The sequence below is a fragment of the Megascapheus bottae genome, chromosome 11 (genome assembly GCF_031878675.1).
Source record: "Megascapheus bottae isolate mThoBot1 chromosome 11, mThoBot2.hap1, whole genome shotgun sequence".
Taxonomy (NCBI): Eukaryota; Metazoa; Chordata; class Mammalia; order Rodentia; family Geomyidae; genus Megascapheus; species Megascapheus bottae.
Genome location: NC_143519.1, coordinates 44613980 through 44631338, shown reverse-complemented (window position 1 = coordinate 44631338; position 17359 = coordinate 44613980). Strand labels below are relative to the sequence as shown.

Genomic DNA, 17359 nt, shown 5'->3' with positions numbered 1-17359 from the left:
CACTTTATTATCTGATATATTGAATTTATTTGTATTTGGATATTTGAAATTTGATAGGGAAGGGGGGAAAACCAAGAGGGGTGGGGGGTATGGGGGGGAGGGAAATGGGTACCAAGACATGTGAAAGGGTATCAATGTATGTGAATTAATGCACCTTCTATCTGGCAAATATCATGTAACCCTTTTACTAATTACAATAAAAAAAAAAAAAGAAAAGGAAACAAACAAACAAAAAAAGAATTTAGGGCCCAACAAAGGACATAGCTAGGAAGCTAAATAAAAAGCCCACAGAGTGGGAGAATATCTTCACTAAACATAAAACAGACAAAGGCCTCATATCTAAAATATATCAACAGCTAAAAAAATTGACTCACTCCAAAACTAATTTCCAAAGAAACAACCATCCCATTAAAAGATGGGCCAAAGACTTACAAAGAGTCTTCTCTGAAGAAGAAATAAGAATGTCCTATAGACACATGAAGACATGCTTGACATGTCTGGCCATAAAAGAAATGCAAATCAAAACAACTCTGAGATTCCACTTCACTCCAATTAGAATGGCCATGATCAAGAAATCTAATAACAACAGATGCTGGAGGGGATGTGGCCAGGAGGGATCACTACTATACTGTTGGTGGGAGTGTAAACTCAGTTAACCACTCTGGAAAGCAGTATGGCAACTCCTCAAAAGACTAACCATAGAGCTCCCCTATGACCCAGCAATTCCACTCCTTGGCCTTTACCCAATGGTCCAGAAACAAGGACATACTAAAGCCACTAGCACAACAATATTCATTGCTGCACTATTAATTATAGCAAAGATATGGAACCAACCCAGATGCCCCTCAGTTGATGAGTGCATCAACAAAATGTGGTATTTATACACAATGGAATTCTGTCAGAAAGAATGACATTGGCCCATTTGTAAGGAAATGGAAAGACTCGGAAAATCATATTAAGTGAAGTAAGCCAGACTCAAAGGAACATAGGCTCAGTGGTTTCCCTCATTTTTCGTAATTAGTATAAACCTTGGACTCTCCTAGCAGAGGTTTACAATAGGGCAAAACCTAGATACATAAGGCCATATAGGATGAGGCCAAATGAAAGGATCTCCAGGATATGGAAACAAGAGCCATATAATGTGTGATGGTTGTTTTTAATGTACAATGTTATTTCTCATCTCTTTCGTTGTCCCTTGGTTATCTCATATTGTTACAGTATCTTACCCTGTTATTTGGTACATTGTATATATGTTTATTTATTTGAAATAGGGTAGGGAAGGGGAAAAAAAGAAGATGAGAGGAGGGGGTGGGGGAGGGAAATGGGGACAAAAACATGAGAAGGGGTATCAGTGTTTGTGAAGTAATGCACCTTCTATCTGGTGAATATAATGTAACCCTTCCATTAATTATAATTTTTAAAAACTTTGAAAAAAAAGGATTTAGGGCCCAAGCTCTAAATGAAAAGGGTTTTGTCATTCTAAATTTGTCTCCTGGTTTACACAAATGGTGCTCCAGGGTACTGAAAGAACTTAAGAATGAGATCATTAAACTTTTCTCAATGATTCATAAAGAACCATGGTCAGTAGAAGATGTTCCTTACGTATAATGTTAGAATCATAAATGTCTCCTAATAATGTTGTTTTTTAGAAGTTCATTACAAAATTTTTCCGCTGTAGACAAAGGTAGGAAATGCAAGAAACCTCACAAACTCCTGTCACTCAACCTTAGCAGCAATCAGTATCTTTCGGTTGGTTTCATCCATCTCCCTAGTGTACTTGTGTGTTGCCCATTTTTCTTCTAGCTGGAGTATTTTAAAGCAAATCTGTGACCACTTTAATAAGCACCTTGAATTAAAGATATTTTACATAATCACAAAATTATTATAATTACTTTTATTTTTGTGGGTCCTGGGGCTTGAACTCTGGGTGCTGGCGCTGTCCCTGAACTCAACTCAAGAATACCACCCTATTCCTTAAGCCACAGCGCCACTTGTAGTTTTCTGGTGGTTAATTGGAGATGAGTCTCACAGACTTTAGTGCCCAGGCTGGCTTTGAGCTGTGATCCTCAGATCTCAGCCTTGTGAGTAGCTAGGATTACAGGTATGAGCCACCATGCCCAGCTTTTAATAATAATCCTATAATCCCCAATACATAGACCACACCCAAACTTCTTTGATTGCTTAAAAAATAAAAACTTAGCTGAGTGTTGGTGACTCATGCCTATAGTCCTACTACTCTCAGGACACTGAGATCTCAAGAACTGAGTTTTTAAGCCAGCTAAGGCAGAAAAGTCCATGACATTTAATCTCCTATTAACCAGTAAAATACTGGACTTGAGGCCTATTTCAAATGGTATAGTACTAGCTGAACAGACGAGAAAGTACTAGGTCCTGAGTTCAAACCCTGGCACCTACAAAAAGAAGGAAGAAAGGGAAGGGAAGGAGGAAGGGAACCAAAATTGTTATCCTAGAAATTTCTATTGGTGTTCAGTAAGTTTTATTTCTTTTTTTCACACTTATACCTCTGACATTTTATTAACAGATTCCATGTTCTTCATGACTCATTTAATTGGATACATTTTCTTTTTGATGCACATTTGGTCTTCTGGGGTCTCTTGGTTGATATCTTTTGACATTATATTGTTTTCTGGTGCCATACATATGGCCCACTTAAATAGACCTGGTTCTTTTTGGTGAGAAATGAGTTTTAGAGACTAGAATCTGGATTCTAGGAGTATTTATTGACATTGAATTGTTACTGTTTCTAGGCCTTTTCAGTGGAAAAGTTAACTCATTTTTTAAAAAAATAAAAATGTTTCTAGATTAGAAGCAGACCTTCAACTCTTGAATAGGCCAAGAATTGGCAAATGGCATTTTATGAAAGTTTTCCAAGTATTATCATTGTTTACTCCCAACAACAGTAACAAAAGTTATGTCCCTTTACATAATACAATCTTTGTTCTTAAGTGGAAATGTTCTTGCATAAGATCTGTCTTCTAGTCATTTTCTGTGTAATGATTACTGTAGCTCACCACTGCTTAAGACATTTGCTATTAAATTTTGGCTTTCATTAAGTTTATAAAGGATCTTCCAAAATGCCATCATGATTTGAGTGAGCGTGCATATAAGTAGTGTGCTTTCTCTATATTTGTACAATTTATTATAGTCCAGACTATATTAGCCAAATGATATAAATCAGGAAGGAAGATGTGAGTCAGTTCTATAAAACAGTGACTCAATTTCTCATCAGATTAGCCATAACTGGCAATCTGCCATATGTAATCATTGTGGAAAACAATGATTAGTCATAATTTTCTTTCACTAGGAAACAAATCCATCAGTAGACTAGATTAGGTAAAATAAATACTGATTCTTTATCAGAACTAAGGATATTGTTAGCAGGACTTAAAACTTAGGATGGATTAACATATTGAGCACTTATTTGTATTGTGTACAATAGCCTGTTAAAAGTCAGTATCCTAGAAAGCTGTGAAGTTAAAAAGATAAACTTCCTTACAGTGTGTTTTTGGAAAGTCAGTAATTTCCCTATATATCCCAATATTTTCCTAACTTTAAGAAGTTGTCTTGCTAGATAATGACATTTCCACTGGACAAATCCCTGAGATGAACTGTTAAATATTTTGTCCCAGAAGAATACTTTTTAAATTTTCTTTTGGTCCTCAAGAATAAATCGTCAGTGTATCACAGATGGTTCCAATAAACTTTACCAAATGGAAGGGGAAAAAAAGAGAACTAATTATACCAAAACTTGGAGTGGAAAGTTTTTATAAATGATCTCAGTTTGAAAACTGAATTCAGAAAAGAAAGATGTTGGCTAGGGATCATTCAGCTTTTGTTTAAGCCAAAGTTTGACTCTCATTAAAGTCCTCTAGGACTAGGAAATTCAGTCAGAGTTTGAATATAAACTGAATTCATAAAAGCCTATAAAACACATTAAAGTTAGCCAGTATGGATATGGGGTAACAATGGAGAAAGGAACAATAAATAAGATAGGTACCACTTGGGAATGGGAGAAGGGGGAAAAGGAAAAAGTTACAGGATAGGTAAAACACATGCCCAGCAACTAATTTATTTGGAATGAAGGAAACAAACTTGCATTAACTTCTTGCAACATGCCACAATACAGAATGAGAAAGTGCTAAAGTAAAAGTACTTGACAAACTTGTTGTGGGAATGTGAATGAACAAGAGTAATCCTGAATGGTGGATGATTACAAAAGACATCAAGAAGAAGATATTTGAACTTAAGCCTTGAAAATGAGATGTCTTAATGGTGGATGCAGATGAAGGCATTCCATTAAAGGGAATGGTATACCCCAGGGAAATGAGGAATGTGATGGGAGGTGAAACAGAGAAGTTAGGGTTAGTACTAAATTAGGAAAGTCCACAAATATCTTACTAATAAATGTAGATTTTAATTGTACCTTGGTCTCTTTCTCTTGGCCAGCCACAGTGAAATACACTATCAATGATTGGCATTGTCTTTCTCAGCATTTCAGAAATATATCCCTTTTACATCTTATCCTTATTGAAAACTATTCAGTGTGAGAGAGTGCTTGCCTGGCATTCATAAAGACCTGGGTTTGATTCTTTGGTACCACATACATAGAAAAAAGCTGGAAGTGATTCTGTAGCTTAAATGGTAGAGCTTTAGCCCTGAGAAAGTCTAAGGATAGTGCTCAGGCCCTGAATTCAAGCCCAAGTACTGGCAAAAACAAACAAACAAAAAACTATTCAGCGTGTACAAGTACATTCTATTGATAAGAAAATTTGCCAGTACTAGATATTGGCATACCTATGTTCTACAAAAAAAATGTGTCTTATCTTAATATATTAGCATTTAATTGCACTGTATGTTATTCCACAAGTATTCAAATAATACTTAGGAATATCATTCAGTGTAAGCAAGACAAAGTGAGTAAATACTACCATGATGCCCTGGTTTGCTATTGCCTCTCCTGGTTTTGTAAAGCAAGAGAGGAAATATTGTAAAATAGCCTATTTCTCAAATTATGGGAAAGAGCTTTTATTCTTGAATCTGAATCTTATAAGGAATAGCACATTATCTTTTTATTTGAAAATGCTAAAAAAAAAAAAAAAAGAAAAAAGAAAACCAGAGGGCTTACAATTATATAAGACAAGCAAAGAGTATATTGCTAAGTAAGGAGCCATCTTCAAGTTCTGTGTGAGGGTGGACTGTTTTTCTGTTTTCAAATATTTGAATTTTCCCTATTAAAATGTAATCTTAATTCTTTCGGTTGGAATTTGCCTATTTTGAATAAGTAGTGCTACATTTGAAAGATTCTTAAATGTCATTCTTTTCCTATTCCCCCCAAAAGTAGGAAAATATATATATATATATTTTTTTTGCCCGTTGTGGGGCTTGAACGCAGGGCCTGGGCACTGTCCTTGGACTTTTCTCAAGGCTAGAGCTCCACCCTTGTGCTACAGCACCACTTCCAGCTTTTTTCTATGTATGTGGTGCTGAGGAATCGAACCTGGGTCTTCGTGCATGCTAAGCAAGCACTGTACCACTAGGCCAAATTCCCGGCCCAGGAAAATATTTTTTAAAGGATTTTTGAGACAGTTACATTTTTCAATGAGCCTTGTACTGGTACCATACAAATGAGAATTGTAATCCAATTGTAGTGTAAATAATTTAATCTAAAATCTTGATCAGACATAAAAATAACCCTCTACTTAGTTTCTCTTTTTTCTTTTTTACAACTATAACTTATTTTGTCCTATTCTTCCAATTGTCGGTTGTATCATTTCAATACAGGACTTGTCTTTATTTGAGCTAAGACTTGTTCATTTCCTTATCACACACTGAAATGTGACTCATGCCTAGATTGATTTTGATATTGAATTTGACATTTGAGAGACTGTCATTAATTAGAAATGGAAAAGATCCAGTGTGCCAGTCCTGAACTGTTTCTATAACCAATACTGGGTCCTGTATAGCAATAATTTCAATGAACCAATCAGTGGAAAGTTCTTTACCAGTCTGTTGGTCATATTTATTTATAAATCTTCCTTGTCTTTTCCTGAACTCCAGATGGATATACTTTCCTGTCTCCTGGAGACATTATTTCTTAAACATGAGCCATCTCAAAGTTAAGGTTTAACTTAGTCAACAGTAATTTCTCGTTTCCTCACTAACCCATTCCTCTGCTAGTTTATTTATCCTGTTAAATGGCACTACAGTTTACTCATCTATTCAAGCTAAAAGCAAGGAATCATTCTTAAATTGAGTTCCCAAATTTATTTCCTACTCAATCCTACCTCCAACATCAGCCCTTGTTGGAGGGCTCTTCCTCCAAATAGTATCCAGCATGAGCCCACAGCCTGTGTTCTGCTGCCACCCCTTCTCTGAGCTGCCATTGCTATTCCTCAGCTTCTGTTGCCAACCTACCTCATCTCCAGGTTCCACTCACCTCCTCAGCCCACTTTTTGTTCATTACAGTTCATTGTCCATATGTAGTTCTTCTTTACTCTTCCTTTGTTTTAGTGCAGGGACTGGAACCCAGACTCCCATTCATGTTAGACACATGCTACAGCTATTGAGCTATATCCTCAGTCCCAGAGCCATTAGGTTGGGTTAGTTCCTTGCTTTAAACTCTCCAAAGACTTCCTATCACCCTTAAAATAAAGTAAAACCAAACTGCTTATCTTGGCTTGCAAACTTGAGTAGATCTCACCCTGCCCTTCCCTGTACTTGTCCTCTTTGGCCTCTGTGACACTATTCACTACTGTAACCTATATTCTACTGCTCTTAACAATATTTAGTTTTTTCCATCTCAAGCCCGTTTTTGTCTTAGAGCCATTGGCCCCATTGCCTAGAAAACTGCACCTTCACTTCAATCTAAAATAAAAATTAAAGGATCACACCCACGACTTACATACTTGGCATTCTGTAATAATACCCAGTTTGTCTTCAGTTTTCACAACACTTTTGACTACATAAAACTAATTTACATTGTTTATATACTGCCCCATCTTCCCATAAAACACTGTGTCCTCACTAAAATAGGGAAGCTGTGATGGCAATGACCTTGGCTAGCTTGCTATTGTATCCCTAGCATCTGGAGTAGTGCCAGGCACATTACAGAGAGGGTGTTGAATGAGTGGAGTCTGAATGTGCTTCCATTAGTAGCAGTATTAAAATGGTCCTTTTGAAATCATTGATGTTATTTTGTTAATAAGATATCAAGAGTTCTCTGTTTCTACCTTGTTTATGCTTTAGATATGAAGCCCCACAGATAGCCTTACGTTGTGGGATTATGCTGAGAGAATGTATTCGACATGAACCACTTGCCAAAATCATCCTCTTTTCTGATCAATTCAGAGATTTCTTCAAGTATGTGGAGTTGTCAACATTTGATATTGCATCAGATGCCTTTGCTACTTTTAAGGTAATTTTTTTTCTGAATCAGATGGGCCATTTAGTGAAAGCCACAGCTTCTGAAAAGGCAATTTCTTTCTCTTTGGGGGTAAGGGGGGGGAGTGAGGGAGGTCAGTTATGGGGCTTGAACTCTGGGCCTGGGCACTGTCCTTGCTAGTGCTCTATCACTTGAGACACAGCATCACTTTTGGTTTTGTTCTGGCTAATTGGAGATAAGAGTCTCACAGACTTTTGTGCCCAGGCTGGCTTTGAACTGAGATCTTCAAATCTCAGCCTCCTGAGTAGCTAGGATTATAGGTATGAGCCACCAGTGCCCAGCAATTTCATTATTTTTTAATTAGTTTTATTGTCAAGGTGATGTACAGAGATGACAATTATAATAAAAGAAAAACAATCTTCCTAGACCTGTTGTGGACAACCATAAAGTTGTCCATCAGTAAATGAATTGCAGCCTGTGAAGCTAGTCTGTCATGTTGTGGAGAAACATGAGCTTATGTGGAACATGCCATGCTACCTATGTGAAAAGCAGATTAAAGAGTATAAGCTTCTATTTGAGATACATATACACAGAACACTTCTGGAAGGATATAGGAAGCAGAAACAGATATTACCTCCAAGGAGGAGAACTAGGTAGGGAAAGGATATAGAGAATTACAGTTTAGAAGATGGAGGCAATCACATTATTTTGTCACTGTAGTTGTTAAATTTTCACAGGGTTAACACAATACTAATCGATCCCAGGTCTTCGTGCATGCTAGGCAAGCACTCTACCACTAGGCCAAACTCCCGGCCCTAAGTTCCAGATTTTTGTTGGTTAATTGGGAGTAAAAGACTTGAAGGCTTGTCTTCCTTGGCTAGCTTCCCACTTTGATTCTCAGATCTCAACCTCCTGAATAGCTAGGGTTAGAGGTGTGAGCCACCAATGCCTGTCTTAAGACTTTTTAATAGAGTTCCAGAGAAAAGAGAAAGTGATTTGCAGTGCTTTAAACTATTATTTGCAGGCTGGGATTTACTCAGTCTGTTCTGTGGAGGTGTCTTTAATCTGTTTAAAATAAAAAAGTATGTTAGCTCACATGGTCTTGAGTGTGAGAGTAGAAAGTGAATAACAGGCTACACAATGAAGTGAGGTGGAAGAAGAGAATGTAAGGAAAAGGGAAAGCTGATGGTTTGAGCCTGATCTGTGTGGTGGGAGCCCTGTGTGTGTGGCCTGACCAGAGAGGATCTTTTCCTTATAATATGGATGGAGCAGTGTAAGTGAACCCTGAGCCTGTCAAGATTAAGGAGACAGGTCTGGATAGCTGCCTAGAACACAGTCTATAAGGGAAAACAAAGCACCTCTAGAAAATGAAATGAAAATGAAGGAATTAAGTGGCAAGAACCTAATCTCAAGAGGATACAGTTTAAGAATGATGGGCATATTGGAAGGCCATTTGGTGCAGTCATGCTTAAAACAACTTCAGCTAGTTGTTACAGTGGCCTATGAGGAGGGTCCCAGTTAACTGTGGTATTTCTGCTATCACAAATGGGTGTCCACTTTGGTAGCAATGCTGAATGACTTAAGAGTAGAGAAGAAAAATGTTGCAGAACCAGGAGTATCAGTGAAAGTGATCCCTTGAACTGGAACTGGCCTGAAACTGAACTGGATCAAGTGGTAGAACACAATCCATGAGCAAAAAACCCAAGCAAGAGTGAGAGGCTCCTGGTTGAAGCCCCAGTAATGGCACAAGAAAACAAAAAGATATTTAGTACAGGTCGCCAGTTTCTTTGAACAAAGAGCCTAGAGGAGGGGTGAGGATGTGCACAGCCTGCCTGCTCCAGTGTTCCACATGTTCCATCCTGCCTTCCTGCCTCCTTGCTTGTCCCTGAGCTGAGGAGTGAGGAGGGAAGAACCCACACCAAGAAGTCTTGGCAAGACAGAAAAGGACATAAGAGAAGCAAAGAAAGAAAGCCTCTGTCTCACTGGTAATTGCACATTGCACTGTGACTACCCATCAACCTCTAGAAAAAATGAAGCCAGAGCTCAGGGCAAGGTAGATCTCACTTGCATCAAACATGGCATTTAGCACATAGGAAGAATCTGTTTTTACCAAAGTGCTTAATGCCTTAAATATTAAGGAGATGTTTTCCAATAATAGACATTGACAGACACCCCCCCCCAATTGTTTTTGTCTTTCTTCTCTGATAGCCCTTTGCTATCATGAAACAAGCTTGTTCCTTCTTTTAAAAAAATGTAATAAGACTTAATATAATTACAAACATAGAACAAACTCTAATGGGGAAAAATATCCAATGAATTATATTTTAAAATAGCTGTGATATTAGATAGAGGATTCATACCTATAGCACTCAGGGGGCTAATGCAGGAGAATCCCAAGTTCAAAGCCAGCCTGGCCTACATATTAGGAGCCTGTTTCCAAAAAAAGGCCAAGGGTTACTTTTTTGTTGTTTTGTGTGTTGAGTTTTTGCTTGGCTTTCTCCTACAAGGGATCAAGTGGGTAAATAGTGAGGCTAAACCAGGTAAAAAGTCAACAAGACCAGCTAGAGTTGTGCACTGGTGGATCTTAACTACTTATAAAGCTAAAATTGTTGGGGGTCACAGTTTTAGGTAAGCCTGGGCAGAAAAAAAGAACTCTCAACAACAACAACAACAAAAAAAAAAAAATATATATATATATATAATTAATGTAAAAGGCCTTTTTATTCCAGCTATCTGAAAGCCTAACATAGATGAGTTACTCTTAGACATGCTCCTGGTTAAGAATCAAGATCTTATCTGAAAGTAACCAGCAAAATCATATCTGGAAGCATGGCTCAGTGTAAGAACACCCACTGGGTAGTGTGAAGCCATGGGTTCAAACAATGCTGGGCATGATATTGCATACCTGTGAGGCATTGGTAGGATGATCAGACCCCTAAATATCAACAAATTAGTACATAAAGTAAAATATAAAGGGCCAGAGTTGTAGCTCAGTGATAGAATTTTGCCTAGCATTCACAAAACCTGAGTTCAGTCTCTAGCACCAAGGGAAAAGTATTAGGTCAAAAAGCTTTAGATTTTTTGCTTTGCCTTATACTGAGATGTGCTTGTGGAATGTTTTAATTAAATATGTATTAAAGTATAAGGCTTTATTTTGGAAAACTTTTAAAAGTTATTTTTCTTAATTAAATTCTACATACCCCTCAACAGGGTATTTAGCCTCTTATTTTAGCCTCTAAGCATATAAAGGGAATTAGGTGAGACTTATTAAGATAAAGTAAGAATATTACTTAGTTGCGAGATAAATATCCAAAAGTTTCTTCATGCTTCTGTGAAGTTTTCCAAAAGTTTGTATCTGTAATAATTCTCTCCATCTGTGAAAGGATACTTTGTGACACTTGGTAACTTGCACTACACACTCATCAGAGAACAGGACATTTCTGAGATGCCCTGTTAAATGTCTTGCCTGCGTTTCCCAGGGTCCAAAGTATCTCCATTTAAAAGTGGTTAGGAAAGTAATAAGAGGTTGAATCCTCAAAAATATGTGCCAGGAGCAGTGGCTCACACCTGTAATCCTAGCTACTCAGGAGGCTGAGAGGATTGTGGTTCAAAGCCAGCCCGGGCACTAAAAAGTCTGTGAGACTCATCTCCAATTAACCACCAGAAAACCAGAAGTGGCACTGTGGTCAAGCGTAGGACAGTAGCCTTGACCTGAAGAGTTCAGGGACAGCGCGAGGCTCAGAGTTCTAGCCCCATGACTGACAAAAAAAAAAAGTTAAATTTGTGAGATAAAGTTTTATACCATTTGTGTCTTTTTTTTAATGAGTAGAGTGTTAGGCACAGTAGCTCACACCTGCAACCCTAGCTACTACTTGGGAAGCAGAGAGCAGAAGGACTGAAGTTTGAGAATAGCCCAAGCAAAAAGTTAGTATCCTCTCTCAACAAGAAGGCCAAGCATAGTGGCATGAATCTGTGAACCCAGCTATGTGGGAGGTGTAGTTAGGAGGGTCATGGTTTATGGCTAGCTCCAGACAATAAGTCTGAGATCTTACTTCAAAAATAAACCAAACCAGGTGCCGGGAGTTTGGCCTAGTGGTAGAGTGCTTGCCTTGCATGCACGAAGTCCCGGGTTCAATTCCTTGGTTCCACATTCATAGAAAAAAGCTGGAAGTGATGCTGAGGCTCAAGTAGTAGAGCTCTAGCCTTGAGAAGGTCCAAGTACAGTGCTCAGGCCCTGAGCCCAAACCCAGGGCTGGTAGAAATTAATTAATTAATTAATTAATTAAACCAAACCAAAAAGGGTTTAGATATGTGTCTCAGTAGAACACCTACCAAGCAAATGTGAGAACCAAGTTCAGACCCTAATGGAAAAAAGGTTAAGCCAGGCCCAGTGGTTTGTACCTGTATTTCCAGCACACAGGAGGCTGAGGTGCTTTATGCTCAGGAGTTTGAAACTAGCTTGAGAGAAAGTAACATCTTGTCTCAACAAAACAAAAATAGTTACTAGTGAAAAAATTTTTTTTGGTCAGTCATGGGGTTTTAACTCAGCCTAAGTGCTGCCACCTAGCTCTTCAGCTGAAGGCTACTACTCTACCACTTTGAGCCACAGCCCCACTTCTGATTTTCTGGTGGTTAATTGGAGATAAGAGTCTCAAGGACCTTGGTGCCAGGGATGGCTTTGAACCACAATCCTTAGATCTCAGCCTCCTGAGTAGGATTACAGACATGAGCCACTGGTGCACACAGCACTAGTGACAGTTTTTAATCTTAAATTTTATTTTTATTTTTATTATAACTTCAATATAGAGTTAATAGCTGAAGAATTATACTGTAAGCTCAGCTCTTCTGTGTCTTACCAGTTACATATTTCTATTATAAATCTAACAGTGATGGAAATTTACAAATACTAGTTTAATATTGTATTCTGTTGGTTTTGGTGAGGGTTTTTTTTGTTTTGTTTTTTTTTGGTGTTATTTTTTTTTTTTTGGCCAGTCCCAGGGCTTGAACTCAGGGCCTGACCACTTTGGGGTTTTTCAAAGCTAGAGCTATACCACTTGAGTCACAGCACCACTCCAGCTTTTTCTATGTATATGGTACCAAAGAATCGAACCCAGGTCTTTGTACATACTAGGCAAATACTCTTATCACTAAGTCAAACTCCTGGCCCTATATTCTGGTTGGGTTTTTTTGGGTTTTTTTGTTGTTTTACCTGAAACAAACTTGTGTTTCTCATCATAAATTACAATAGGAATGGAATTAATTTGGTAGTGTAAACAAAATACTCTTTGCAGATTTTACATGTGTCAAGTGAATGGATTTCTCAAAACATACAAAAACTTATTTTAAATTTTAGTTAACTATATAAAATTTACTAGCCACAGTAATTTTGCTTATTCTCTTTCTAGGATTTACTAACCAGACATAAAGTGTTGGCCGCAGATTTCTTAGAACAAAATTATGACACTGTAAGTATAAAGACTGTACACCTTTCATTCTTCCTCTTGTTACTAAGAAGCTGGCTGGGGTCCTTTTGTGGTACTTAAAAATTTTGAGTATGTGAGGTAGAGTTTTTCTAGTGTCTCTTATTCTGAGTCTTTGTATGCCAAAAGTTGCGTTGACTGACACAGAGGGTTACAGCTCCAAGCCCAGAGAACTAGAGAATTAGGATTCTAGGTGTTAGAAGCAGAGACCTACACACCTATATGCTCAGAAGCTTACTGCTTTTGGTTCTAATTGCTAGAGACCCAACATGCAGTTGCTAGCAAAATCCTCAGCTCTGAGCAGCAGCTAACATAGCAGCATTTGGCAAAACTCAGGGCCAGCTAGTATTGGAGCTCTCAAGCCTTGGGCATTTACAGTTTCCCATCATTCAAGGCATGGCAAATCTTGGGAACTCTTCCAGTGACCAAGACCTTCTTGAAGTTCAGCCCATTCTACCTATGATTAAAGTCACAAACAGGCAAGAAAAAAGAGTATTTGGGCCTAACACTGCTTCCAGTTCCACCAGCCTGGGCACTGTCCCTGAGCTCTTCAGCTCAAGGCTACTGCCCTACCCCTGGAGCCACAGTGCCACTCCCTGTGCCATCTTGAGTGAAAATAACTATAGGGACATTTAAGTTTTACTGAGGCTTGTCTTGCCTGGGATACTGCCTTTCATGCCAGTGAAAGTTGTCTGATGTGACTGTGACTAAAGCAAGGCCTCCTGGAGCAAGCATCCTAGTACTAGTGGTCCTCACTGGTGAAGTGTTCTCTGAGTGTAAAGTGTCCAAATCAGCCATGCTGCATTATAGCAAATATGACTTGAGAAAAAAATGTTCGGCTCACATTTCCTCTCTCCAGCTGCCAGGCACCAGTGAAAGATCTTCCCACTGCCTTTCAAAGGCTTGAACTTACCAAGGCAATTTTACTTATCCACAGGTGGGATATGCGGTGGTGAGGGGGAGGTTATATGATGCTTACAATGAAGACTTTTTCTTTTTTTAAGCTTAATGTAAAAATGTTTTCAGCAGCATTTAACAATGCCTCATAGCATTTGATAATACCTAACAGTAGTTAGCCCCTGTTCCAGTCTCCTAAGGAGAACTGGATCCATACCTGTCTGACTCACTTTCCTAATTTAGGCAATCATTCTTTATCATCCACAAGTGAAACAAATCATATTTAACCACACCTGATAATTTGGGAAAACTGAAGTTAGTAGAGGTAGAGTTTCTCCTCTTTCACATCTCTTTCTATTGTGCTGTAAAGCTTCACGCAACAATACCACTTGCTTACTTTGATCTTGAATAGAAAAACTCAGGAGTATAAGTAAATGATAGTGTTTTGGGCCATTTAGAAGGTGTTAGATTCTTCCCTAGTATCAAAAAAAAATAATAAGCTGGGCATGGGTGGCTAATACATGTAATCCTGGGTACTCAGGAGGCTGAGATAATAAGGATTGGGGTTTGAAGTCAGCCTGAGCAGGAAAGTCTGAAACTCTTACCTCTAATTAATCACAGAAAAAGCCAGATGTAGTGCTATACGTAGCTCAAGTGGTAGAGTATTAGTCTTGCGCAAAAGGAGCTTAGGGGCCAGGAGTTTGGCCTAGTGGTTAAAGTGCTTGCCTAGCATGCATGAAGACCCAGGTTCGATTCCTCGGTACCACATACATAGAAAAAAGCCGGAAGTGGTGCTGAGGCTCAAGTGGTAGAGCTCTAGCCTTGAGAAAGTCCAAGGACAGTGCTCAGGTCCTGAGCTCAAGCCCAGGACTGGCAAAAAAAAAAAAAAAAAAGGAGCTTAGGGACAGTGCCCAGACCCAGAATTCAAGGCAGAGGACCAGGGGGAAAATGTTGTATAACTGATGGTCTTCAAAGACAGTAGAGATCTCACCCACTTACTAAAATAATTTTACTTAGTTTTATAATTAGATTTACTTGCTAACAGAAATACCATCTTTCAACTTCCTTCTCTGATAGTGAATCAACACATTTTTAAGATTCAGCTGAAATGTCTCTCTTCTAGGAAGCTCTCTCTAATCCCACCCGTTTTCCCAGGTATTCTTAGTCTTACTATTTCACACACGAATTTTTTTATGATTGTATTATTTTGGTCTATAAGTGTCTTTCTGGCTGTTCCTGAGCTTTTCAAGTGGCAGAACCTCATTTGTAGATCTTTAAAATTTGCTTACTTACGGGGCCGGGAGTTTGGCCTAGTGGTAGAGTGCTTGCCTAGCATGCATGAAGACCCAGGTTCAATTCCTTGGTACCACATACATTGAAAAAAGCCAGAAGTGGTGCTAAGGCTCAAATGGTAGAGCTCTAGCCTTGAGAAAGTCCAAGGACAGGGCTCAGGCCCTGAGCTCAAGCCCGGGACTGGCCAAAAAAAAAAAATTGCTTACTTACTTTGCTTCTAGATCTGGATTATCCTTTTTCCTGTATTAGCCTCCCAAGTGCTATTGTATATTATAAATGTGTACCACCATGCCCAGTACTAAACCAGTAAAATATTCCATATTTCTGTAGTCAGGTCTTTTCTCCTTCCTTCCTTCCTTCCTTCCTTCCTTTCTCCTTCCCCTCTCCCTCCCTCCTTCCTTCCTTCCCTTCCTCCTTCCTCTTTTCTTCCTCTTTCCTTCATTTCTTTCCATTTTTAGAGAAGGTCTTGCTATATAACCTGAACTGGCTTTGAACTCAAAAATCTTCCTGACTGTACCTTTCAAATTCTGAAATCATAGACATAGATACCCACCATGCTCCATGTTTCTGGGCTTATGGTAGGATGAAACTAATGGTTGAAGTTCAGTGGATAAGATAGATCCTTCAAAGACATGCCCCTGGTGACCTACTTCCTCTTAACTAGGCCCCACCTCCTAATAGTTCACTCAGCCATGAATTCACCAATTATCTGTTGATAATGTTAGAGCCACCATAATCCAATTAGCAATCCATAATGACACCAGCTGGAGATTAAACCTTTTTTGATTCAAACTATAACATCCCTTTTCTTTTTTTCATATATTTTATTGTAATTAATAGAAGGGTTACATTATATTCACTAGATAGAAGGTGCATTACTTCACATACACTGATACCCTTTCTCATGTTGCGGTCCCCATTTCCCTCCCCCCACCCCACCCCTCATCTTGTTTTCCTCCCTTCCCTATCTGACTTCATAATAACATCCCTTTTCTATCTGTTTTCATTCATGTCAAATAGTATAATATCGTGACTTTAGTGTGACCTACATATTTTAGCTCTTTTACTTTCACTTTAATTCTGTCTATCAGTGGTTATTGGTGTATACAGCTTTCCTTACTACACAGGTGCACACACACATACACACCCCTCTTGCACAGCTCTCTAAGGCCGGGAAGGACTCTTCCTTTCTTGACCTCTCTTCCTGAACTCACTCGCCTTCATCCAGGTTGCCTAGGGATGCCAAGCTTCCACCAGCTGTTGTACTCTGGGTTAAAGTGAAGGTTATAGTGAGTGTAATTGGTGACCATATAAGGACAAAGGAGCAGCTCATGTACCATTATCCATAGTTTCTGATCAGAGTGCTTTAAACAAGTCAGATGAGGTTAACACAATCACCTTCACACCTCAGCTGTGGACTTGACAGTCTAACCCTTCGTGAATTGCTGAGTGAACTCCAAAGTGTATTTAATCTTTCCCCTGTTTGTGGACTCCCACTGCCAGACGTAATAAATAGATTTTTAAAATATCATAAAATGAATTGTCTTGTAATTTTTTCTCTTTTCTTGTTTGTTTTGTTTTGTTTGTTTTTGTCAGTTGTGGGGCTTCAACTCTGGGCCTGGTGAATGGCCCTGAGTTCTTCAGCTCTAGTGCTCTACCACTACCACTTTGAGCCACAGGGCCACTTCCTTTTTTCTGGTGGTTAATTATAGATAAGAGTATCACAGTCTTTTGTGCCAGGATGGCTTTGAACCACAATCCTCAGATCTCAGCCTCCTGAGTAGCTAGGATTACAGACATGAGCCACCAGTGCCCAGCTTGTTTTGTAAAAAATTTTTTTGCCAGTCCTGGGGCTTGAACTCAGGGCCTGAGCACTGTCCTTGGGCTTTATCCTCAAGGTTAGCGCTCTGCCACTTGAGCCACAGCACCATTTCTGGCTTTTTCTATGTATATGGTACCAAAGAATTGAACCCAGGTCTTTGTGCATGCTAGGCAAGCACTCTACCACTAGGCCAAACTCACAACCCCTTGTCTTGTCATTTTTAATGTTTTACCCAAAGGACATACAGAGAGGACTCAAAATTATGTTTTTTTTAGTTAATTTCTAATTCACAGAACTAAACTAGAACACTGTCTCCTATGTCCCTTAGCCTTCTCATCCTATAGAAGCTTCCTGTGTTGAGAAGGAGGGTAAGAAAGTGAGCCTCCAGCAGACAGCATTAACCAACTAGGGGCTGAAAACAGAACAATAAACAAGACTCCTGAGGACCAGAGCAAGTGAGCTAAT

At 38.9% G+C, this 17359-nt stretch overlaps 1 protein-coding gene across 8 annotated transcripts in view; it reads left to right on the top strand.

Moving 5' to 3' along the window:
• Window positions 1-17359, top strand: part of Cab39l (calcium binding protein 39 like) — a 101318-nt gene that overhangs the window by 61838 nt on the left and 22121 nt on the right. For all 8 annotated transcript variants that reach the window (XM_090342169.1, XM_090342167.1, XM_090342172.1 and 5 more), the window contains 2 exons: window positions 7267-7435; window positions 12808-12867. In XM_090342169.1, the coding sequence (XP_090198295.1) occupies window positions 7267-7435; window positions 12808-12867 (229 nt within the window). The remainder of the gene's footprint in view (window positions 1-7266; window positions 7436-12807; window positions 12868-17359) is intronic.